The 25,479-nt window shown below is 33.9% G+C and overlaps 4 protein-coding genes across 11 annotated transcripts in view; 2 read left to right on the top strand and 2 right to left on the bottom strand.

The window, feature by feature from the left end:
- The window catches only part of Skd (mediator complex subunit skuld), a 33,742-nt gene extending 26,768 nt beyond the window's left edge, over nt 1-6,974 (bottom strand). For all 8 annotated transcript variants that reach the window (XR_013003027.1, XM_076389756.1, XM_076389758.1 and 5 more), the window contains exon 1: nt 6,834-6,974. Coding sequence is in view for 7 of the 8 variants with exons in the window: in XM_076389756.1 (XP_076245871.1) it covers nt 6,834-6,902 (69 nt within the window). In the remaining variant the exon portion in view is untranslated. The remainder of the gene's footprint in view (nt 1-6,833) is intronic.
- A 101-nt stretch (nt 6,975-7,075) lies between these two features.
- On the top strand, nt 7,076-14,118 carry Mrpl50 (mitochondrial ribosomal protein L50). The gene is made up of 5 exons (XM_076389766.1): nt 7,076-7,208; nt 7,333-7,442; nt 10,351-10,553; nt 13,703-13,822; nt 13,912-14,118. The coding sequence occupies exons 1-5, from the start codon at nt 7,134-7,136 to the stop codon at nt 14,043-14,045; spliced, it is 642 nt and encodes a 213-aa protein (XP_076245881.1). The 5' UTR covers nt 7,076-7,133; the 3' UTR covers nt 14,046-14,118.
- A 165-nt stretch (nt 14,119-14,283) lies between these two features.
- LOC143185719 (uncharacterized) lies at nt 14,284-17,488 on the top strand. The gene is given in 8 exon segments (XM_076388931.1): nt 14,284-14,458; nt 14,676-14,831; nt 14,910-15,230; nt 15,318-15,485; nt 15,669-15,868; nt 15,948-16,119; nt 16,643-16,802; nt 16,859-17,488. Coding segments are annotated over 8 exon segments (1,662 nt in total). The 5' UTR covers nt 14,284-14,386; the 3' UTR covers nt 17,272-17,488.
- Nucleotides 17,489-17,587: 99 nt separating this feature from the next.
- Gprk1 (G protein-coupled receptor kinase 1) overlaps nt 17,588-25,479 on the bottom strand; it is a 38,070-nt gene continuing 30,178 nt past the window's right edge. The window contains exons 5-15 of the mRNA XM_076388929.1: nt 23,200-23,274; nt 23,052-23,113; nt 22,921-22,972; nt 22,408-22,599; nt 21,367-21,674; nt 20,687-20,861; nt 19,914-20,291; nt 19,770-19,824; nt 19,531-19,679; nt 19,354-19,446; nt 17,588-18,482 (exon numbers count right to left, since the gene is read on the bottom strand). Coding sequence (XP_076245044.1) covers nt 18,324-18,482; nt 19,354-19,446; nt 19,531-19,679; nt 19,770-19,824; nt 19,914-20,291; nt 20,687-20,861; nt 21,367-21,674; nt 22,408-22,599; nt 22,921-22,972; nt 23,052-23,113; nt 23,200-23,274 — 1,698 coding nt within the window. The 3' untranslated portion in view covers nt 17,588-18,323. The remainder of the gene's footprint in view (nt 18,483-19,353; nt 19,447-19,530; nt 19,680-19,769; nt 19,825-19,913; nt 20,292-20,686; nt 20,862-21,366; nt 21,675-22,407; nt 22,600-22,920; nt 22,973-23,051; nt 23,114-23,199; nt 23,275-25,479) is intronic.

Genomic DNA, 25,479 nt, shown 5'->3' with positions numbered 1-25,479 from the left:
TAGGGGAGCATTTAAATGGTATGTACTACGTATAAACATGTATAATGTAATTGAAACGAATTGATTTGAAATAGCTGACGAGAAGTAAACAAAAAGTGAGAGCAACAACTAAATTGTATAGTTATGTACCTATTCCTGTCTAATCAAAGGTTATGACACGAATTGTCATTACATCACGAATAAATTTTAAAAAGTCACCTATTGGATCGAATTAAAAAGGTCAGTGGCCGTGTCGGCGATAAAACATAGAGAAATGTGTGGAAAGAAAGTCAGAAGAAATATTATGATCCACTTATATTCCAAGGTCGCATTCACAGGATATGTTTTCTTTCGGTCAACAAGAGACTATTCACCCTAACTCGATACTTTCGTCAGATTCGGTTTATATACTTTCTCTTATTTTTACATTATTAGTCACTGTTTCTTATGAACTATTGATGCACACCTTAAGCTGTGTTTCCACCAGCGAACAGTTCACGAATACTGATCGTAACTAATGTTTGCAAACTGTTCACGAACGTTTTATTACCGATGCGCGGTTTTTTCGCGAATGTTAAGATCCCAGTACGTGAGTGGACACAAGGACAGATGATTTCCAGAAAATTCAGTTTCCATGTTATTCGCGACTGTTGGTAGAGACGCACCTTTAGAGTTGATCACAAGTGTTCAATGCATCCTTTAAAGCCCTCACTGCAATCGGCGCATGCGTACAAATGGTTTTCATGCGTAAATTAAACATCAAATCAAAAGTATATCATTGAATTGTTTGTACAGTTTGCTATGAATGTTTCAGATGCAGAATGTAATATTTCTTTAGAATTATTATATTTATAATACAATATTAACATATGATAAGGAACCCCTTATTAGGTAATTAATAAATATAAAGTAATTCTCTCTTTTTCTGAAAAATAAATTACTTAAAAAACGCTTTATCAGACTATAATTTTGCTTTTAGTAGAGAAATTTACTCCATTGTCAAAATAGAAATGTTTTTGTCTGAACTACCGTGTGTATGTTTGTACTTTTAAATATTTATCCGTGTGATGTTAAATACTACGTAATATTTTATACTGAATTTTTTATAATGCATTCTCGTCAATAACTTCACATTCATTAAAAGGGTGAATATAAATATTTTTGTTTTGTGAAGTTAATCGATTTAGCAAATAAACGGTTCATATGTCATTTGTGGCAACAATCCGATTCCAAAACGATATTGATTATAGCGATGGCGATGACAGTAAGAACAATAAAATGAACTGTACATTTTCTTGTAATTATACGTCTATCTTTGAAAGCAGAAACGTAACTGCGAGTCATAGTTGACTGACAATCGCAGTCTGCGTTGTCAATGAAATATATATTATACCTCCAGCTGATATAATGAAAACAAACATAAGTACGCATGTGCGAACATCTAACACCAGGTATTTTAAACTTTCCTATCAATGTCTACTTGAGCTTCCTTCTTCTAAAAGTGTTATAAATGTACATATTCCATAGATAAAAAATAAAAAATATGAAGTGTACCACATATGCACCTATATTATTTTAGATTCTCCCATGTGTAAATATCATACGCTTATTTAAAACCACAAAATCGGCTAACATCAATAGTTACCTCTTAAACTCCATAGTAAACCTCGCTTTAAAGTTTTTTTAATACACACTGGAATGTATCATCTTTGCCACCAGGTGGCTATCGACATTTGCGGATTACTTGTTTATAAATAACAGTAAGGTCTTTACGGTAAAATTACTTAATAACTAAAGCAGGACCTTTCGTAGCAATCGAATCGATATGAACAAAACTCAAACAAACCCGAAACACAGTGGACGTAGTTTGTTTCTCAAAAACTGGAAAAACTAGAAACATTTTTGAACCGGTAGGCAAGGTTTCCACGTTTGTAGCGATTGCTTCGAGTGAACATTTGCTAGTATTATCTGATCACACGTGTCAGAAGTCAACCGGTTTTTGAAATGGAGAGAGATAAGAAAAATGATCAATGTTGCAAACGAGGAGGCGATGGCGTCTAGGAGCACCGGTGCGTCGGACGCGCGACGAAATCATCGGCAAGCGAAGGCAGGCACCCATCGTAAGGCTACGGGGCTGTCAAGCTTGCCGATCAATACAAGCAAGGCGACGTGCAAGGCCGCCCGCGTGGATTCAACTCGCGGATCCTCTACATTCCGTCGTTTCATCCTGCCCCGTACACGCGCCGTTATTTCTATTCCTTTTCTCCCACGGCGTGTCGCTCATGCCTGCTCTCCTTCTCTCGCTTCCTACATTCCTCTATCTTTCTCTCATCCCCTCCTCCAGGATACACACATTCTCCCCCGCTTCTTCTCACTTCCTTTTCCGTGTGCCTTCGAATTCTAGGATTTCCAGTATCAATCTTTTTTACCGTTCAATAGCGTCTGTAAATCCTCTTTCCTTTCGATCTTCTACGTTTGCTACGCGAGTACGTACACTAAATAATGTTAAAAATTTGAATTGCGCATTAGTAACAGTATAGAGCAAGGAGAGAGAAAAATTATGCAATTTGAGTTTCTTTACTTGCAGCAGAGTGTGGGTTTCGGTTTGCATAGAACGCACCCACCAGCTGTAAATTCCCATTTCTGTTGCTGCCCTCCTTACACGATCCTCGTTAAAGCAGCACGAACATTACGTTCGCGTGCGTAACGAAGCGGAATTCGCTTGCGTACAAGCCACTCGAAAGTGGATAGTACGTTGTTACAGTGAATCTTCCATTTCTCTACAAAATCGGGCTACCTGCAGTTTTATACCTTCGAGTATACTGAGAACTTCAATTTCAACACTGTGACAATAGGGTTGTATAACACTAATTTGATAAATGCTTTGAGCAATTCGATGTGAAGGACATGAATATTTTTTAGGTATTAGACTTAGGCAAAAGAAATTTATCGATAGTTCGATTACTTCAGTAAATCAAATCTGACGAATCACTAATATAGATAACTCCTTATAATTCGATTAAATAGATCTATTGGTTAAACTATAATTGAGCTGTTCACGGACCAAAGTGACTAACTCCACGGTTTGAAGTTTTTAAAATAATTTTAGGGCTAAAGTATTTGACTAACGCTTAATTTTGTATATTTAAAATAAATATAAATATTTTTATTTCGCCGAATTAATCGACGTTACAACAAATGCTCAGCTCAATTAGATGTTTAAGTGGAAAAGTGACACAAAAATTATTTAACGCGCGTTCATTTCGCGGAACAGTGCACCGATCTCATAAAATGAAACTCAAGCAAGACTAGAATAATCTATACGCCTTGTTTAGGATTGTTAATTTAAACTACGAGACGTTTTTAAATAAATGCAAAGAAATCAAACGGGGCACAGAAGAGAGTCAAAAACGAGGGATCTCGAGAAGAACACTGCATATTCTGGTTTGCGCTGTTGATTCCTGGAGTGGGATACACGTGAGGCATGCGGCGGCTTCTTCACCAACCAAGTCACTCAGCTAGATTATGCTGAAACTGGTGCTCCGCTCCGTGAAGAGAGAAACAAGAGAGGCCGAAGGCGACTTGACCAGCCTAGGTGAAAGCCTTGCACCGCGAGGATGTGATGTGACGCGTTAAGACTACAACAGAGTTTACGCATCATTCTTGCTCGTTCGCTCGATTTTAACTCGTTACATCTGCTCCATATTGACTTCGGCATACTCGTCCTTATGACCTATAGACATCCAATAGGATCCTAGTTGACCTGTTTACGAACACTGGCCAGATTTTATCGCAATTCTAAGTTACGATCAAATTTCAACTATTTTATCATGAATTCAACAAAATTTCAAGTGTTTGGATAACAAGCAATCTTAAACAACATATGCTGTTCTTTTTTTAGAAGACTAATTGTACAATTTTACATTGAGAGCGGCAGTGAAAACAAAAGAAAATCTGTAGTTATTCTTATGCATTTTCTGAGTAATTGTTTGAAGAAAAGAAGCAACTGTTAGCGAATTAAAAAGGGAAATACGTCTGTTATACGTAATTCTACATACAGGAAAAATAACTTATGATCAAAAGGGTATATCATTCTTCCTGTAACCAAACGTCTAAGAATGTTAAATAATTGAAATTCATATTCAACGAAAAATAGTTGCAATTTACAGCTTCCGAAATGTAGTTACGCAAAGGAATGGTTATCACAGTTTTCAAATAAAAATATTAAAATTCCTATTATCACATTCCCTAAAACTATATCAATTTTCTTCATAAAATTTAATTGAAATTTAAGACAGTTTTTCTACTTTGAACATTACTTAATAAGAGTCCTACTATTCAACAATTTTAGGAGTATCTTACAGTTTATAGAATCTGTAATAAATTTCATATAGATTCTAAAGTAATACCTAATTATGTGAATTTCCAATGTTAACGAAAAACTGTTTCTGTAATGTAAGTATATTTTTTTCTGAACGATTAAACAATTTTGATAATAAATTAATTATCGCTAAATTTGAATATGATTAACATTTGATAACAGCTTCATTAGCTTTTACTAGGTTTTTCAATTATTTTTATATTATGGTACGATACATTATTTTATATACATTAATATAATCAGACATAATATAAAATAGAAAACATTATTTAATAATGGAACGTTCCTATTTTTGAGTTAGTATCGATTTGAATGTTAATATAAAAATGTGAAAAATATTAAACTTTTGATATGCATACATTGGCAGTAACAAAAAAGGTATCAATGAAATGAGAACCATTGTCTCCAGCGGACACTGTCCCTACCTAACAGCAACAATTCAAATTTTATCATGAATACACAATGGCTATAAGAAGATTCACACAAACTAGCGATAAAAACGAAGGCAACTGAATGTCAATTGGAATGAAAACACTGTATACACCAACACTATAATCTCATAAAAAATAGTAGTATTCATAATAATTAGAGTACATATACTTATGAGTACATCAATTTAGTCAACGTTACATTTCAATAATAAAGAACACCAGAATATAAAGAATACTAAATACAAATATAATTAAATATTTAAATGCATCAATATCCTATTCTACTAATAGAAACACAAACAGACGAATGTCATATTACGCCGCATAAACAGTTAAAAGTCTTCGAAATCCTTTCTCGGATTGAATTTACGTGGAGCAGTGAACAGTCGCAGGAGAAAGCTGCGGGTAAAAAGTCAAAACAAAAACATACTTTTTCTCATAACTGTCATTCACGACACAACTTATTCGATTTTCCTAAATATGGAGCGAAGAAAAATACGTAAACGATGAAACAAAGAATTCGAAACGACGAACAGAATTATACTTCGACGAGAAGTTCGAAAAAGCAACTCCTATCGTTGCTCTCGAACGCGAACAGACTCGGTCGCGAATCGAAGGTACGTCACAAGTCCATTCAGAGTGAAATGTCCTGATCGACTGTTTCGTGGCAATGCGGCCTCGCGACTCTAACAGAAAAATGTGTCTGCCTCACCGTTATACCTGCACACTGGAGAAAGAGGCAGTCTAAAGACCTTATACATATAACCTTCCTTTACAGTAGGCGGTCGAACTTCCGAACGCGTTTCCCAACCCTTTAAAGGACGAAGCAAATTGTTTAGAAGCTCTTCGGAATTTTCTTCATATGGTTACTTTCAATTTTAGAATGAACGTAACTGTTTCTACTTTACCGACAGACTACGCTACGTGCACATAATTGAATTCGTATGCAAGTACTCGTAGATAAAACTCGGAATTTTTCTCGAGCGATATCGCAGTGAAACGAAATTGACAAGAGAACGCGCGAAGAAGGAAGTATTACGACCAACGTTCATAAATGGTTAAACGCACCGAAGCTCCATCACGCGTGAACTACTTTTGCAATCGACTTGACTTCTCGTCATACACGACTTGTCAAATTCGATGACCTGACAGGAGGAACTTCACGAGGCCGTTTACTTTTACCGAACCTACACGTTCGATGTACCATTGTTTTCATATTTTTCAAATGTCTCGTAAACACGGTAGAAACTTTGCGCACAGAAATAGAGGTTTTTTAGATTCACTGTGTAGCAGTTTCTAGATAAGGACTTTCGAACGGAGTAAATATGTCTGACACAGATCTCTGGCCGAGTTGAAAGGCGAAATGAACGTTACGAGAGACGATCTCGTTAATCTGACCACAAGAGGAGGCAACAGCGTTACGTTTTTAACAGTTACTACCACCAGCACCGATCTTATCGAACCGATAGGTGCTCACTAAGATCGAAGGATAAATGTAACATAACCACTGGTTCTCAACCCTGTCGCGATCTTTACAATTCGTTCTCCAAGTAAAGAAAAATTCAGGGTCGACAACGTGAATCAAGTATGACATTGGATCGCATAACAAACTTCAAATTCCACTGACGCGCACACACGCGCGCGTAACCAATACTATATATGTAATATTCATATTTCTATATAATGTGTACGTGTACATAGGTATCTAATATATGTACACATAGAATAGATAGATATTCGTGTATATACATGGCACGTATATATACAGAATAGCAGCAGAGAAGGGAGGGGAGTGGCGCGATGCACAACACCGACGTCGACACGAACGATCGAGTACTGCCCACGGGAATTGTTCGATATATAGGTTAACCCGGGCGCTTGCACCCGCGACGTTATTGCGGTACCGTTAAGCAGACGTCAAGACAACTGGCTCCTGTCGTCGAAGGCGAGACGTTCGCTCGTTCAAAGGTTGAAATAGATGGAGAAGATGCATTCTCGATCCTCAGGCTCTATCGAACAAAGTGGGCTCACTGATCACTCACCAGTGCGAAGAAATTCGTGTGGCAGTCCTCCAGGCTAGCGCCGTTCGTTTGATGCGACGGATGCGTCATGGCTTCTCCATTGTACACCGTACACTCATTAGCAACACTTTTCGCGGCAGCGCGCCTCTCTCAGCCCCGAAAATCACACGGCGAGGCCGCTATTATTCGAGAACATTTAGGAGGGTTTTCACTTCTCAATGGCGATCGTAAAATGGCGGATGATGGCAAACAACAAGCGCAGCCGTCCGAGGCGCTCCCTACCGCTCACTCACGCAGTCCGCTTCAACGACGAGGAAGAAGATGGCGGCGCTCATCAGGCATGGTTTATTCGCGATTCCTTTCAAAAGTACGACCACTATCCTTGCCGTAAACACGGTCAGTACAAACACTTCACGTACACTCGTCGACCACCATTACCGACGCACCACACTCCCCCTTGGGAGCGAACCAATTCGACTTGTATGCTACACGCACTAACGAGATCACCGTCATTTTACAGGCAAGCCTGCGGCACGATATTACTCGGTTCAAAAGTAAAAAGTCCAGCAAACGCGTGAAGAGGTCAGTCTGCAATTTCGAGGATGACACGAAATCTCTCGCCGAGAAAGGGTAAGCGATTTACTTAACTCGCGTACAATTTCGATCGAAATATTAACGTTACGTCGCGCCGCTGACTAACTGGCAAAGGACACACTGTGGCCATATTGCCGTTTGCCACCTCTCTTTTACGCGCCAGCCAATCAGCTGCCGCGTTTAACAACTTCTCAGGTCAGACGTTAGTGCATCGAGCGCCCTGCTCGCTGCATTCCCGTGCAGCTCGTTCTTTGGTAAATATATGTAACCGAGAATGGGATTGGGAATGTTGCAAGCACTACTAAAACCTTACTGGACATATGTTCACTTTTATTTCAAATAAATGACAATCTTACGTTTCATAACTGAATTGAAATATCAGGAAAATTTTTCATTTCTACGAATGCTTTGACAGATACTATATTATTTAAAAGGGCAATCAAAACTTTCTTTTTGTATTTTGAAAAAATACTAAATAATAAAATATAAGTTTTTTGTAAGTTTTGAATCATTGGATGAATCTAACGGTTCAAAAAGGTTAAAATCGTTTTTTAAAGATATATTTCAAATTTCGTATTTAATCGTTCAATATTTTTAATATTAATTGCGTTTATATGCTTTTGGTGTAATTATATCAGACTAAGTATCAAGTATCATTTTTTTGTAAATATCGTTTAGTTTTAACAGGTAATATTTAGATATCAAATTAACTCATCAGATTCATAAATATCTGTAAGTTGAATTTGATTCAACGTTTTCAGATGACGTAACGACTAAACAAAACACTTCTGTATCGCTGTATATTGTTTTCTGATATTTTTCATGGTTAAAAAGTAAAATTATACAAATTCGTTGATAACAAAAATTTACTTTAGATGCGTGCGCATATACGTAAAAGTTCATTCTTTCAGAGAATAGAATAAAATATTTTCATGGTACTCATTAGAAATATATTAAGTTGTGTATACGCAGTTGTTAAGAGTAAATCATAGTAAATAAATATAATATATACAGATAAAATTTATGAACAATATATTAACGTTCTATGTCAGTTCTTATTGGAATCATCTTATTCCAAAAACTGTGTTCATTCAATTTTCTAATTAACAATGATAAATTAGTCTTTTTTTCTCGTTACAAAGTAATAAGATAACGTTTTCATTTTTTTTAGCCTTCAATTTATTTTAAAATGGAATATTATAATCACTAAAAACAATTTTGAACGTTTCTGTACAAGTGTAACTTTAGTTCGGTGTACGAACAGAATGAGATTCTAAATTTGAACAAATAATTGTGATAATTATAATTTTGGATGAATTTTTAGCACATTACTGAAATACTAGTAGTTATAGGGCTTTCCTATTCTCGATTTCGTTCCTGGCCAATATTGGCCATAACTGTATCCTGCGAAAACACGACTGGGGGCACCACTATACGGTCATTGAACATCGATCTCGTTCCTTCCCTTCTTCTTTCTTCTAAGGAGAGCCTCCTTTACCGTGCTTCGTCAAGTAACCGAAGCCTTTTACACGGTACGGAAAGTTTGACAGGAGTCGCATTGGGATTATCTAGAAAAGCCGATATTGATTTGTGACGCATGAAATTAATAGCTATCGGTGAACATGGTGTTTCGAAAACCAGTACACATTACAAGGGGTATGCAGATACGTTTCCCGTATCCTGGGAGGGAGGGGCGAGGGGGTGTGAAATTGTATGTACAATTCGATGATACAATTTTTAAATAATGCCATGAAAATGACTCAAGATTTTTTACGAACAAAATTCTTAATTAAAAAACCCTCCATGTTTCATGGATACTGTCATTGTCGCATTGATTTGTAAAACTGTTAGTGATGCGCCGTTTACCATTGATCGCGTTGGCAATTCATAGTCAACGTAAGTATTGTTATATGTTGGGAGAAATAATAAGTACATTAGATTTTTAAATGGTATCTTACTAACATGTAGTTTCAGTGTAATAAGAAGGGAAAACGTATGTAGGTTGAATAGCAATGTCTATTAGTTTCTAAAACTGTCACATTCTCGAAACAAAACAGCTGCTTAATCCTTGTGTACTTAATGTATTCCACAACTCGTTTTGAATCAGTCGTGATCGTGACTTTCATTTTTTTTGGCAACTATCTTAATTTTAAGAAAATTTTAATGAAGTTATCGTTAATATTAGGGTTTCTGGTTCTTTTGCATTATATTTGAGATTTATCATTTATATAGTCATAATAGATGCTAGTCATATGTATATATGGATGATTTTCAAACTACATTACATAATGTTCTGTTAAAAAAAGCATAGTAGGGTAAGGTATGTTTTTATGAGACTTTTTTCGCAGTTTATTCGAAGTAAAAAGAGTCGATACATTTCTATTAAACTTTGTGTCTAAAATAATTTTTTTAAATGCAATATTTTAAAAAATAGTTAATATAAAAATAAGAATAAAATATGATAGCATTGTTATTAAATCAAGGATTAAATGTTTAAAAAATTTTTAGTAGCTTAAATATATATAATATATATAAATAATATATATAAATAATGATTACAAGATTTTGTTTTTGTAATTTTAGTCACGCTACAATTGTAAACAAATTTGGTTAAAAATATTACATTTTCCATTATTTTTGTGCATTAATTAAATATCATTGTATTTTCAATAAATTGTGAAAGCAAGATATTTCGAATGGTAATTTTAAAAAAACATATTTTTACGAGTTAGAATGATTTTACTATCTACAAAATAGACATTTCCAAAATTTGATTTAGTTTCTAAAGTGAAAGAAAAATTTTTACGGTATTTCTATTATCCTTAATTAATTGAATGTGTTATGTATTTTTAATGTTAATAAAATTTTAAACTAAATAAAACCTAAAATTGCGATTATATAAATGTTTAGCATATTTGACCCAATGCTTTTCTGCTTATTTTAGATTTTTAAGATATCAAAAAGCGTATGATCCGCCCAAAGATGTATCCAACCGGATAAATCAAATTTGCGAAAATCAATCAATTGGGGTAAGCGATGAAACGAAAATTGAGGATCCGTTGCAGCGTTTCAACCTTTTCCTAGCTTGTGAACAAGAGCTTCAGCATCCTATTCCAAATTCAATGCTGTACAGCATTGAAACAATTGGTAAGACTGCTGATAAAAATTTAACAGGAAATTCTCGAAAAAATTCCGATAATTAGAATTAAACATTCTTTAGTATACATTTCTAGTATACATATGATTTTAAAAGTACTTTTATTAAGAACGTTATTTACAAATTATTTACGATTATTTGATACTGTTAAATCAAAAGTTTTGATAGTTTGAAATTTTTGAGTTGTTCTATAGCTTTAAATTACCGACATTGCGATATTCGATATATTTATGCATACATCGGGTGAAGCAGATACATAGTCGACTCTAGTACTAGCCATGCTCAACGAAAAACAGCAACACTGCGAAAGTCCGGTTTTGCACTGGATAGACAGAGACATACAATGCTGCGTACTCTTACTATCAAGTACAAAATGGGATTCTCGCAGCGTTGCTGTTTTGCGTTGACCATAGCTAATACTAGAGTCGGCTGTGAGAGATATTCATGTGTCACTCAGTAACGAATGTTGTTATGTTTTAAATTCTTATTTATAATAGTAGTCTAGTATCGTAACTATTATTTTTTTTAAAATTAATGGTATTTTTGTGGCAAAAGATATGGAAACCATTTTCGAATGGTTCTAAGATAGGTAATGGAATTTCCTTCTTTCTTGACTTGCTATCTACCACTTCAACTACCACTACTCCTTGAACCCCGATAGATATTGTCCTCTGCCTGAGTTCGTCTTTTCTTCTTCTTCTTCTTAACTCGAAACTAAAGAAATAATGGTAGTTTTGGGGGTAGACAATGAAAAGGACAATTTTTGTTTTAAAATGACAGCAATAATTGTCAGGAAGAAAATAAAGTTACTGGTATTGTAAATAATAGATGTCTATATTATGCCCATATTAGGTATGAGAAATTGTTAACTAATTATAAACATTTAAAAAATTTCTATAATAAAAGTCCTGTGAAAAATTTTTATAAAACACCTATATGGCTTTGAGACGGATAGGTACATAGCAGATAGTTTTGTATTTACAGTAATTTTGTATGTGTTACTGAAATGACGATTTTAAAGTGAGCTTTATTTTATTAAGTGGAATATTACATTTTTCATGCATTTAAATTTAATTAAATTATTATTAATTTTGCTAGCAGTAAATTTAATTGTTTATAAACTATTTAATTTTGTTTTTCAAGCCTGCAAGCCCAAGGTAACGGGAAAATAAATGTGTCGGTAAGTATGAAAGTGGTGTAAGTTCAAAATTTGAAAAGAGTTATTTTATTAATCGAATAGCATGGAAACGAGTTACATTACAAACAACGAAAAGAAATTTTAGAAAAAATATTGGACTTATATCACTTTCATAATCGCCAGCACAAATGCAAACATATATTTGGGAGCAAAACATACTGTTTATTATCTCCCTATATTTGAATAAATAATTAACAAATAGCTTGAAAAGAACACAAAGTGTTTATATACATATTTATAAGTGAAAATAAAGAATATGCATGTTTTGCAGGCACTGAGCGAGGTACACATTGAACGAACACGAGTAATTAATAACGCTATTTATGAGCACGAAATGTTCTATGTCTGTTTTGTCTTCGTTTTGCAATAATAATGCCTTAAAGTCAACATAACTATATGCTAAACTAACAATTGGAGCATTCTCCATGGATACTCCACTCAGCTCTGAAACGGGCCTAAAACATTATCGTTGCAAAACAAACGTAAATCAGATATAGGACATTTTGTACTCTAGTGTGGATCGCCTACCATCCGTTAAAATATCGACGATTATATTTGTTATACCCTCTACACGACGAATGGAAATAATCCCGCAACATTTTTAGCAACATTCTTTTATATTTATTTTTAAGACATTTAAGTTTTTCGTTTTGGTCATTATATCGTCGATTTACTCGATGTTCTTGCTACCTGCATATGCAGTCCTATAAGTGACATGACGGTCTCTATATAATTTGTTTTCTTCTGTTATATTTAAATAAATTGACATTTATGTCATCAGAAAATTTGGAAATCAATACAGTTTCAAAAAAGTTTCATCATAATTTATAAACGCTATAGCAACTTTTATCGAACGCTATAGCTTCTGTTTATATGCTTTTGAAATATTTGATTTTTTCCGTAGAACCTAATACTCTTCTTTTCTTAACATTCCGCGAATTATTTCGACTGAATTTTCTTTGTTAATTCGCGAAGAAACTTTCAATGCTAAATTCTGCTACTCGTCCCTGAATTTATTTTAATTTGTCCACAAACGATTTTACTCTTCCTCGACCAGGTGTATTTCGAACTGCTCCCTCGTATCGAAATTTGTTAATAAGTTTCTGTATGGTAGAAAACTTTCTACCAACTACTTTTCCTTCGCGAAATTTTGCAATAAAATTTCCTGTAAAAATGTTAATTTTCATCCTCTAATTAGGTATTTCGTTGATAATGTTCAATTGACCGACAACAGGTAGTCATTCCATTTTGGTTTTTTAGCAACTGCACGTAAAAAAGAAAATTTTGGGGATTTCCCTTTCAATGAAATTGTCATCAATATACGATAAACGCGCGTAATTTAAAAAAATTATTATGTGTATACGCTCAATTTTATGTCCGAAAAATACATATGCTTTTTTATTTTTATTTGTATGTACTTCATGGTATTAAACAATTTTCTTTATTACTTATTCCTTAAAATATAGGGGCATAATAAATATTATGTGTTCACTTTCAAGTATGTATGTTTGTATTTATTTTCTCGATAATTTTAAATTAATATGTACATAAGTGTACGTTCAATTTTGTAAGTAAATCTGTAAGTGTAACTTTTCGCTAAATGCTATCCAAGTTTTATATATTATGTTTTTAAAAAATGCTCAGTTTAAAACTTATTTCCGATGTGCAAGTTATAAAACCCCATATAGGTGTATGTATTTTATTTGTATTAATTTTCTCTTATAATTGTCTTCAGCAAATCATGATTGAATCTTTGAAACTTGAATTGATCGAAAATTGAACGTTTATGATCAATTTTGAAATAAGAATATCATTTCTGAATATTATTTATAATTAGTTCTAAACTATAGCTAACAATTTAAGAAATAATGTAGCTCTAGACTTTACCAATTTTTATCAAAATTTAGTAAAAATTCCAATACAAATGTATATATATTTTAGGTGACTTAAAAGAATTTTACAAAATCCCAGTAAATAACAAAACACCATTGGATGTAATGCGCAATTTAGAATTACCAAAGAATTTGCATATTAATTACGAGTATGTTCGCTTTCATCCCGGTAAGTTAATTTGAAATATTACATATTTATTTAAAAATAAGACCTACAATTATAAATTAATCTTTTATTTATTATTGGCATTATTTTAGATATGGATACTATGTTCAATGGCAAAACGGCATTTCCAAAGAGTTCTACTATCGTTACTGGTTTGAAATACAAGAAGAAATATCCTGGCCATCAGCAAGAAGATCCTTACTTGGAGGAATTGCTTAAAGTATAAATATTAAAAGATGAATTAAGAAATGTTAATTACGTCATTAAAAAAATGAATAAACTTCTTTGTATCTAACTAATTTATTGCTTTATTATTTTTTAACTATGTCTCTTTATCATTTCTCGAACTATTTAATAGTATGTTATATCAAATTTTGAATGTGTTCATCCTTACAAATATTATAGTTGAACAATGTAGTAGTTTTGCGATAGATTTCATCGATTTTTCATTAAGATTGATTCAACAGAATGCGTAGCAACGCGGTTTCTAGACAACCACTGACTTACAGTGATTAGAATGCATGATATTCTCCACGCGGTGTAATAACTGCATAAATAATAAAAGCAATGCCTGGAATTGCAAGTGCCACGGGTCTTTTGGAAGCTCGCATTCGACCGGTCCGTCGTCCTAAGCCAAAGGTATTTTCTAGAAACTGTAATACATGACTTAAATATTAATTAATTTAACCGATTTTAATGAAAGAGGTCTTTTTAAAATTGAACGGTTAATTCGATCAAAGAAAAAATCTAGCAAATTTGATAAAAAATGTGTAAACAGAGAAATGAAAAAATTAATTAACAGATTAAAGAATAAAAGTTGTATCTTAAGTATCAATAAATATCTTGTTGATTGCAGCATGTGGAACTTTCAGGATCTACTAAGTCAGCTCCTTTTATCCTTCGACCTTTTTCTGGTCTTTTCAATCCTTTCCCTTATGGTTGCTCTGTTTTATGTAACCATCCAGCAGATTGTGAGGCAAAAGAGATTCTCAGAAGAGCTAAAGATTTATGGGTATAGTAAAGAAAGACAGAGAATTTATGTTTTAAATTTAAAAATTCAAAATTCATTATTACATTTTATGTCTTTTAGGCGACCGAAGGAAAAGCTCTGTTGTTACCAGAAGAAATGGATATGATCAGGGCAAACTTAGTGGCTGGAGCAAACGTAGTTGACCCAAGTGAAAATGTTAGGTCTACAGAAATCGCTAACGCTGAAATAGCAACTGTTCCAGAGGAATTATTTCGAAAATACACAGAAACAGATTCAAGACCATTGACTCCTACACCCACCCTTGCTAGTGGGCCGGCTTTAACAAATAGATTAAATCAAGAAGAATACCCTGTAACTTGCAATCCACGAGAACGTACTACGCTGGTCTTAGATCTCAGAGCAAATTCAAAAAAGCAAATAGTATTTATTGGTTTTATTTGTACACTACAATTTTCGGTCATAATATCTCTCATTTATAAGAATAACGCAAAATCAGTTTGGTTTTAGGAAAATGACACTTTTACTTGGCATGCTTTAACCTTAGAACCGCCACCAACTCCTCGAAAACCTGGGATTTTTTTAAATAAATCAGTTTCTTCTTGACATCAACTTCGTTCTCCAAAGGCAACAAAAGAAATTCCAACATCACATCCGAGTGTAGTTGAACAGGAACCGGTACTTGATAATCAAATCAAATTTATTTTAATTGCGTCAATTTGAAGGATAAGAAAAGTTAATTATCTTACATTATGGTTGAATAAACAGAGTAAGAAGAGATCTCAAAGGAAGATATACATAAATACAAAGCATTAACGCAGTATAATGTACATTTAATATATAATTCTTATACTTATTAAGAATTCCAGCACAGATACAGAAGAAGATGAAGCAGAACGAGTAAACAAGAAGTCTATAATCACAAATAGAAGAGGAAAACGGTTATACAAACGGAAAGGCAGAAGGAATTCAAGTCATAGGCATCAAACAGAAATTTGTGATTTATTAGAACCCACTGAAACTCAAGTATCACATATAGGAGAAGGTTCTAGAAGGACTTCGTTAGTAAAATATTTTGTTTTAATACAGATGTAAGCATTGGGTGCTTATTTTATTCTTTTCTTTTTCTTCTTCTTTTAGAATTCATACATCCAATGATGATATAAAACATCTATCATCATCTCCTAAGAAAACCTTTACACTAATTAACTTATCATCTGCAACACCTTCTAGTTTTATTGATTCAGATATATTGGAACATTTGTCCAGGGAGTTAGACTGGGATAAGGTTGAAGCAGAATTTTCAGTTAGGGTGAGATTATATGTGATACAATGTAATCTTTCGCGATGCAATTTTTTTTAATAACGGATTATCAGCAGAATCATTTTATTATGGATAATGCTGTAAATATAAATTAAAATAATCGAGGGCAAAAAATAAAAACTATTTGTAAGAGAATTTTATTTTAATTTGTTAAAATACTGAATTGCTAAAATATGAAAGATGGGAACATATTTATCTGAAAATACTAGATACCATCTATGTTTGTGTTAATAAAGCAATTTTGTTATTTTTCGAGGTAAAAAAAGACTTTTTTAAGACAAGAATTATATGGAACTTGAGATGGTTCTACATGATTCAAGTGTAGTAGTATTTTAGTTGTAAAATAATTCAGTTATTTTTCTATTACTTGAGATTTTTTTTTAAATGAAGTGCTTATTTGGGTGTTCTGATTCAAGAATTTTAATCTACGGTTTTGGAATTCAATCTGTAGTTAATGTATATTCATCATCGTGAAATATAATGTTAAATCAATTTTTTTGTGCAATTTTAGAGAAGAATCGCATTCGAAGAAGCTCTAAGAGTAAAAGGAGAAAGTCGCTCACGGTCACGAGGATTTCAAACAATCTCAAGTGCTACAATAGCGAATACACCGCGAATGTTTTCTCGCCAAGCAGCTCGATTTCAAATTCTTGACAGTGAAAGTCTACGAGGTACGTGTAATACATATTGGAAATTTCCTGAGAGTTTTGATGACATCTTATTCCAGATTTAACAGTGTTGGGATATCTCAGCAAACATGTTTTCGTTTCATCGGGAAGAAAATTAATTTTTGGCAGAATTTTCAATAAATTTCAGGAAGATATGTTGCGAAGAACAAAATACATTTCGCCCAGTGATATTCGCGAAGCTCTTGGAGAAGTAATTGGAAAGCCTATAACTGAAGAACAAGAAGGATATTTGAAATCTGTAATTGGTGAGATCAATGAACCGCTGACTTTCAGAAGCTGGTGCGGTTTGTGTGCTGCCGTAGAACGTTTGTTATGCCCTCTTCCACAAAAGCAGATTGATCCTCCCTCGTGGCTGGAGCGGGTGGACTTTGGGGCTTTAGAACGAAGGCTTAAATTGGTGAATGTAGACCCTAAACTGACTCTATTTTTAAGAGAAATTCGTGAAAAATAAAATATAGCGAAAGGAATTAGTGTTAAGATGATTAATATAATTAAAGTTCTCTATTTTATACGAGACATTAGATTTAGTTGAGATTGCTTATAATTAATAGTGCTTGTCAATAAAGTTTAACAAAATTGAATACTCTTATAATATCATTGAAAATAGTTAAGAAGATATTGAAATTATATTCAAACGCAGTGATTTTCAAGACAAAAAATTGTTAGAAATTGTACATTACATCGTAGAAAATTCCTCTACATAGTCAATTTTCTATTTATTTACTCTCATAATCTGGATCAAAGGTGAAATAAAATGAAGAAGTGTATTAGCATCTTCGTTTGTTGCATAATTTTATTGCCGGGGCGAATTCATCTGTAACCCAGTCGAGCGTACACAGTTATTACATAACGATCCTTGGTGACTACCGACAATGTGTAATCTTCTGAGCTTTTCTTCCGTCTTTTCCTTGTCTTCTTCAACACAATAAATAAACGAATTTACGCGTGTATCACCGTTACGTAACGACAATATAAAATCGCCTTGTATTAGTAAATAAATTAAGTAAACGAGCAATATAGAACTGGTGTAGAAGTATAATCGGAACCAAGACATATCTCGTATTGATGTAACAATAATACACTACTGGTTGCATTCTCGTGTCCTCTGTATTATTCTATGTGTGTGTATGTGTATGTGTATGGATCTTGCGTTTGTGAGAGTATGTGTATCGATGCGCATCGATCAGTTGCTAGTTCCTACGTCACATTGCACATATAGCTAACGTATAAATATAACGACGTGACGGTTCATATGATACTACTTCCTAGAGTCTCTATATAACAGCGCGACGCTAGCCGCCGTTTAGAGTGCTTTCTTTGGAGCTGTTCCGAGACTTAGATACTTCCGGCTACACGAGGTCTTGCCTTCTTGTGCCGATCACGCTGGTAATTCTCTTATGATCTTTCTGCGTTGATTTCTCAGTATAAAAAAAGTTGCTGTTGCTGCTGCTGAGAGGCAGTGAGACTGGAGTATGATGACGACGTGCAGGTATTTCCAATGGACTAGTTGCCGTTTGTAGAACGCTGCATCGCCGGGATCACCGCGTCTCGTTCAGTCCCATAGATCCTGCCAGCTTTTCTTGCCATATTTCCTAACATTTCCATTGAACACTTGTGCGCAGATCTTAGCGACAACGCCCATTCTTTTAGGCTGATCTCGTCCTACAAAAAGAACAATTAAATACCTGTTGTCTCTACTACGTGCAAGTTTGTAATTTGTGTGTGGTCATAGCACTTCCATTATACTAATTTATAGGTTAGCTAATTGAATTGCAATCTAACATTAGAGTTATAGTAAGAGAACCAATTACTATTACTTTAAAGAATGACTCTGACATTATTGCATAATTCTTTTTATTTATCAACGTTTCTCTTACTATTTATCATTATTCAATTTGTTTATTTAAAACAAAAAATTTGATGATTCTCAAAACCTTTACTGTTATTTAAAAATTTATTGATTTAACAATAGTATCTCAGGAGCTACTACTATCACTCAATTATTATCACTCACATGTTAAATAAAAAAATTTAATCAATCCCTAAATTATTACTTATTGTTAGTATCTTCCATGACGCTTCAGTTATCTAAGAATTTATATTTTTTGGTGCCTTATTTTTCATTTCCTTTCTAAGAGAGTGTCTTCCAAAAATTAATGAAAAAAAGAAGTGATATTTTTTCTCGCAGATAAATTACGGTTTTAATTGTATGCTAATTTTTTGTCTAGAATTTCATAATGTCTATTTGTTATTTTAAGTAAAATAGCTTAGAAAGTGACAGTAATTAAGTTGGGGTCAGTAATTGGATCTTTTACCCAATATTTAAGAATAAATTATGAATATAGGGTAACGATTACGATGTTAGGCTGCGGTTACAGTGGATACGTTTTTTGACGAACAAAAGTTCAGACACATTCGTCAGAATATCAGTTCGTCAAAAACGCATACATTGTAGTAACTGCAGCCTTATTGTAATGTATATGATTCACATAAAATTTACAAATAAATTCTAAAACTATAGATCTATACTTACGGGATTTGTAAGTACTATTTTGGCGTCCTTCGTACGGACAACAATACACTGTTCTCCTTTCACGTGTTGGAGATCCGCACTGACTTCCTCAACCTAAAGATAAAGTTATAATATTCCAAGATTATGGTTTTATTTTTAATTTGTAACCATGATTAGTTTTCTTATTTATTCCTTTACCTGATCAAGAAATACAAGTTCAGGCTTCATGGTGGATTCAGGATGCAATTCTAACCGATTAGGATAAAGTTTCGCATAACGCGTTTGCCACGCACTTGCAAAGGGACCACCTAATTTCTTAATATAACCATGTAAAATGCAATCTGATCCTGTAAAAAACAATTTAACAAATAATGAAAAATATGTCATTTTTACCATGAAATATATGAAATATCAATGAAAAGTATCCATTATACTACCTTTTTCGTCTGTATCGAATCGTTGTTTTTGCTTTGCCTTTTTTTTATTTTCCAACTACGATAATAAGAAAACAGAAGAAACTGGTTAATTTTAAAAATAGAACGATAGAAAATTGTTCAACGAATTAATAATTACTTTATTACCTTATCCGTTTCATTATTGATTGTCTCGAAAACAGTCTCGGCAACTTCAGCCTGCCATCTCTCAGAGATGGTTAGAGGAAAGTTTTTATACAGATCTTGATCCGCGTCGGTCAGTTTGATACCCTTTGTATCTTCTTCATCAAAAGATCCGATATCAAATGCGTCCGCAGCGTTTACCTCGCCACGCGGTGGTATAAGCGGTGGTGTGTATTTCTGAAGATAAACCTGTTGCCAATCAATACCACTGAAAAACGGATGCTCTTTTAACTCATCTGCTCCTCTCCCTCGGCAACCAAGTCTGTTGTTGATATCGCGTTGCAGCAAACCTTCCAAAAGTGAGCGCAAGTCTCGTGAAAACGTTTCTGGTAGTTCGACGTTCTGAAAGTATTCCCATAGTGTGAGTATCTGATTAAAGTTGTGACGTATTGATCTTGTTGAGGTTCGAGGCTTTCGGGTTATAACTTTTTAGCTGTTGTAGCTTTCGAGTACATACTAAACTGTGTCCTTTTGTTAGAATTTTCTCAACGTTTTGCAACTATTATAACTAGCTTCACTAGTGTGTCAGTCCAAGTTTAATCCCCTGATTAACTTAGCTGTAATGCTTGTGAAACGTACGGAAAATTCTTCCAAATGAACACTGTGTGTACTCGAAAGTCACAATAATGAGAACTGTATTTTGATCCTTCGTTTGAGAAATGATAAATCTGAATAATATTCTTGAAATGACGATATCATTCAACACAGAATCATTCGTAAAAATATAGTACACTCACCTTGGTTAGAGTCATGTGATCTATTTCATGTTTGTCTCTAGTTTTATGTTGTCTGAATGGACTGTGTCCCTTCAATAATTTATGCAACATGCAACCAAACGAAAACCAATCTGCGCTGGAGTCGTAAGTCACACCTTTCGAGAGCACTTCCGGCGCCATATATCCGTGTGTCCCTCTAAAAGGTAACATTTTTCATTAATAGAACTCGCACCTACAATAGAATCAACGAGTTGAAGAACAGTACAAGCCCAAAAACTACATTTTGAGATATTTAATTCTAACGTGTGGTTCTGCGTAGACCGTATTTTAGGTCCACTTGTTTTCTATGTGACTTAATACACTTTGGTTCTAAAATATAGTTTTGATATTATTTGAAAATGGTTGATTTTGATTTTGTACTGTTCTTCAAGTCACCGATTCATATATTAGGTCATTCTTTAAATGTCATTAAAGATTATCTTACTTTCAAGAAAATCAATAATTAGAGTTATACTTAATTACTGATATGTGAATCGTTGTATTTTCTACGACTGTCTTCTGTCTTTTCAATAATTTTTCAACCCCTTTCTCAACAAATTTCCACTAACATGTAACAAGATGTGAAATGAGAAACAACAGTTTTTATAGAATGACCTAACAGAAACTTACTATTGTACTTGTAATCATTTGCCCTTACTTACACGCTCGCATGTGGTTTTTTCTTGGAGAAATCGCAGGCTAATCCTAAATCCGATATTCTAACGTGACCATGCTCGTCCAAAAGGATATTCGCGGGTTTCAGATCTCGGTAGACGATACATCTACGATGCATGTGTTCTAGTCCTAATATTACTTCTGCCGCATAAAATTTCATCTCTCGTTCATTGAACATCCCGTGTTGGCTGAGATGATAGTGAAGATCGCCACCATTCATCAGATCCAAAATAAAACAAAGTTTGTCTGGTGTTTGAAAAGCGTACGTCATGCACACTATAAACGGACAATCTACCTAGAAGTAGGGAAACTGTGATTGTAGTATTCGAATGAAAACGTTTCGTTTTTGTAGTTTTATACATAAATAGGCAAAATTGTAAATTTTTAGGTTTATGCAGGATGTTTTCAAACATGTGGGACATTTTTAGAGGATAGATTCCAGACACAAAGGTAATGAAAAAAGTCACGTACACATATACTGCAGGCCAAAAGTATGGTACCACCTGATTCCCTATTACCTTTTATACAGTTAATAAATGGACTAATCCTATAACGATTTAATCTCTATCCAGATTTAATATGGTGACTTCTTCACTAATTATTCTTCTTTATTAGATATCTATTAAATGTTCAATAATGTTTACCTTCTTACAAAGGTGTGGTGGTCCCCTAGTCTTAGCCGACACTGTATGTCTGGAAACGCTTAGTCTTTTACTTATACGCTATTTTGCATTAAGACTCATGACTGTGCGTCACTCATTTAAAGTCTGGAATACCTTTGAGCCTAGTAGGACCTTAAAAAGAATAGTACATCGTGCAGAAAAGTAGTAGGATAGCATTTTACGCAATATAAAATAGCGAGTATCCTAAAAACTATGCATTTTCGGGCACATGTGCATTTGAACTTTTTTCATTATCTGTGCGTCTAGAACCTATCCTTCAAAAATGTCTCACATACTTGGAAATACGCTGTACATCTATTATACTGTTTTAATTATTCTTATTGTACATTATTAAGTTAGGCTTACTCCAGTACTGACTGCTGAGAGCATTATCCTTTCGTTGAGTGCCAAAGTTTCCCCTTGTTTCATTTTAATACGCTTCTTGTCGAGGCACTTCATTGCGTACATTTTGCCGGTGTCGGCCTTCCGACAACCGTATACCTCTCCGAAACCGCCTCTGCCTATTATTCGGTGCACGCTGAAGTCGTTCATTGTTAACTGAAGCAACAAGTAATCAAAACTATTTTTAAATACAGCAAACAAGTTACAATTTGATGCCTGTTCCATCTTGGTGAATTTCATTTTTGATTATTTTGTATTTAAAGACACAAATATATAATTCCTTTCTACAGACCATGTCGAAAAGTCCTTTTCCATTTTATTTGGTATTTTACTTCTGAGATAAGCGTAATTAACGTTTCAGGTCGCAACATCTTTCGATGTATATACGATTCAAGGTTGTATAAATTGGCAAAGAACTTTTGACTGGTTTTGTTTCGAGTGATTTTCGAACATCATTAAAATATTGCTCAAATTTACCTGCATATTTAATTCTAAGTTCTTCCACTGGCAAAAGCGAGTGTACTTTTCGCTGGAAATATACAACAGCATCTTTTAGGAAAGAAAGAGATTCGTAACTTGTCTTTTTCTCGTTAGTTGATAACACATACCTTTCGAGAAACTTCTTAAATGGCTCTCCCCTCAAGTGATTAAAAATTTCTTCGATATATGGCTGGAAATGCAACCGATTTTGCGATTTATAATTTGGATCATTAACGTTAGCTAGAATTAAGCGATACGAGATCGCGAGGGACCAACCTCGAATAAGTTAACGGGGACCTCGTTTTTCATGAGGTACTTGTGAACGTGGGACACCGCTTCCGCGGAGTATTCCTGAAACAAGGATAACCGAAGTATTAAATACTGTCTGAATGAAAAAAGGAAACCAAAATAACGAAACATTCAAACGTGGGCGTGAAATAAAAATTAACTCTTTCGTAGCCGAATGATTTTTACTTTTAGATAATGGTAGATAGCTCTAGAACCTAGAAACTTGTTCTAGAACTGCTAGATATATTATGATATAAAAGAGGGGAAAGTATTTCCATGGGTCAAATTTTGACCCACTCCCACATTTTTTGAATTATTCAATGTTTTGAGATCCGTTGAGTCCAAAAATACCAAAAGACCGATAACTGAAGAGTTTGTGTGTGTGTGGGCACGCGCGAGCGTTTATTTAGCCTTATATCTCTAGATTGGGTTATCGGAATTTCATGAAATTTGGTATGGTGATTTCTGTATATGGAACATTGATTCTATTAAAGTTTCAATAACATTGGTCAAGGGAAGAGGCAGTATGTGGAGATAAGGGGTATCATATCTCAAAATTTTATTTTATCAAGTTTTTAACATAATATGAAAAAATACTATTGGTAGAAAATATGCTGTTAAATGTTTAATAAAATAAAAAAATGTTGAATTCTTATAATAAACTCCTTTTCCGATATCGGAAATTATTGCAAGCGCGTTGCCAAATTTTATTGAGCATCTTTTATTTCTACCTTCTGTTTTGTTAACGAGGCTTCCAATGTCATTTTAGGTTCAACAGTAGAAAAAAAGTGGGACAAACATGTTCCACTATTTCCGAAAGGGTTCAATTATCGAGACACATTTTTTAATTTTATCTACTAACGATTTTATATTTTCTAATCTCAAAGTAACAGGTAATTTCTATTCGAAAATTTATTGTCGTAGAAACCTCTATTAACGAAAGGAGGCTTTTTAACGCGTCGAAGGGGAAAATTGTGAACCGAGAGTGATGGAAGGCGAGGCTAAAATTAGGGATGAACCATCGGGGAAAAAGTCGCGTGAAAAAGCCACGGAAATAGTTCCTTTTTTGAAGACATCGAGGACCTATTCAAGAGATTAGAAGCCCACGAAAGAACCTATTCCAGGCCTTCAAATATTTATGGAAAGAGTGAAGGCCTAGGAGCGAGCGTGCAAGCTCTTTGCACTGGTTTTCATAATTCTGTAGCAATATTTGCTCTCTTCTTTTCATGTGTTACGGGATAAAAAGAAAAGTTTACCAGCCTTTTTCGCTCTTTCTCTCGTTTGATGGGCATTCGTAAACAATTTCAAACTGCATTCATTTTTTAAACGAGAAATTTCGAAGTTTCTATTTCAAGGTTTCCAGCGACATAACTTTTAACTTTACGAGGAACGGAACTGATCGTAGCAGGAGCATATAACAAAAAGTGCAAAAAACGATCAATTTTTCGATACAATATCCGTGCAAAGTTGTATAAATCATTGGTATAGTTTTACATTCCCAACTGATACAATTTGATTACGGATTTGTATGCGTTTATAGAAAATTTAATGTGTAAAAAAGTATAAAATGCACGCTGCATACAAAAATATATAAAATATCAAAAGCAAAGTAGAAAATGCGATATTCAAAGAATGACATAGGTTTTTACTAAGATTCTGTTTTCTAAAATTTAAGCGTTCTTGTGTAAAGTAGCGTAGTCTTGTGCAAATCTCAATATTGAAAAATTTTATCTTTGGTTAAAAATTCTTGTATGTACCACATGAAACATTTCTTACCAAAAACAAAACACAAAGTTTTTCAATTGTGACAGTTACTCTACTTTCCACAAGAACGCTTCACTTCATTTAAAACACGCAGTCTAGTTACGATGTATCAGAGGGAAAGAAGGTAGTGCTATCGATCGAATTTTGACCGTTCTGCCTTTTTTAATTTCTCGACGTTTTGAAGTCCCCTGAGTCCAAAAATACCAAAAAGCTGATGTGTGTGTATGTATTGGCGTCTATCCTATTTCATGTTTTTTAGGCTGTGTTGTCGGGATTTTATGAAATTTGGTATTGTAGCGTTTGTATAAAGAGTATTGATGCTTTTAAATTTTTTTTTAATTTGGTCAAGGAGGTAGAGGGGAAGAGGTACCATATCTCAGAGGGGATTAAAGTAACAGAAAATTTTATTGTATTAATTTTTTAGCATATTATGGAAAGATACTACAATAGACCTCCGTTTAATCGACGCAAAGTCATCACAGTACCCATTTTACCAAACATGAT

The sequence above is a fragment of the Calliopsis andreniformis genome, chromosome 12, assembly GCF_051401765.1.
Source record: "Calliopsis andreniformis isolate RMS-2024a chromosome 12, iyCalAndr_principal, whole genome shotgun sequence".
NCBI lineage: Eukaryota > Metazoa > Arthropoda > Insecta > Hymenoptera > Andrenidae > Calliopsis > Calliopsis andreniformis.
Note: the sequence above shows the minus strand (reverse complement) of the source record. Positions and strands in the feature narration are given on the sequence as shown.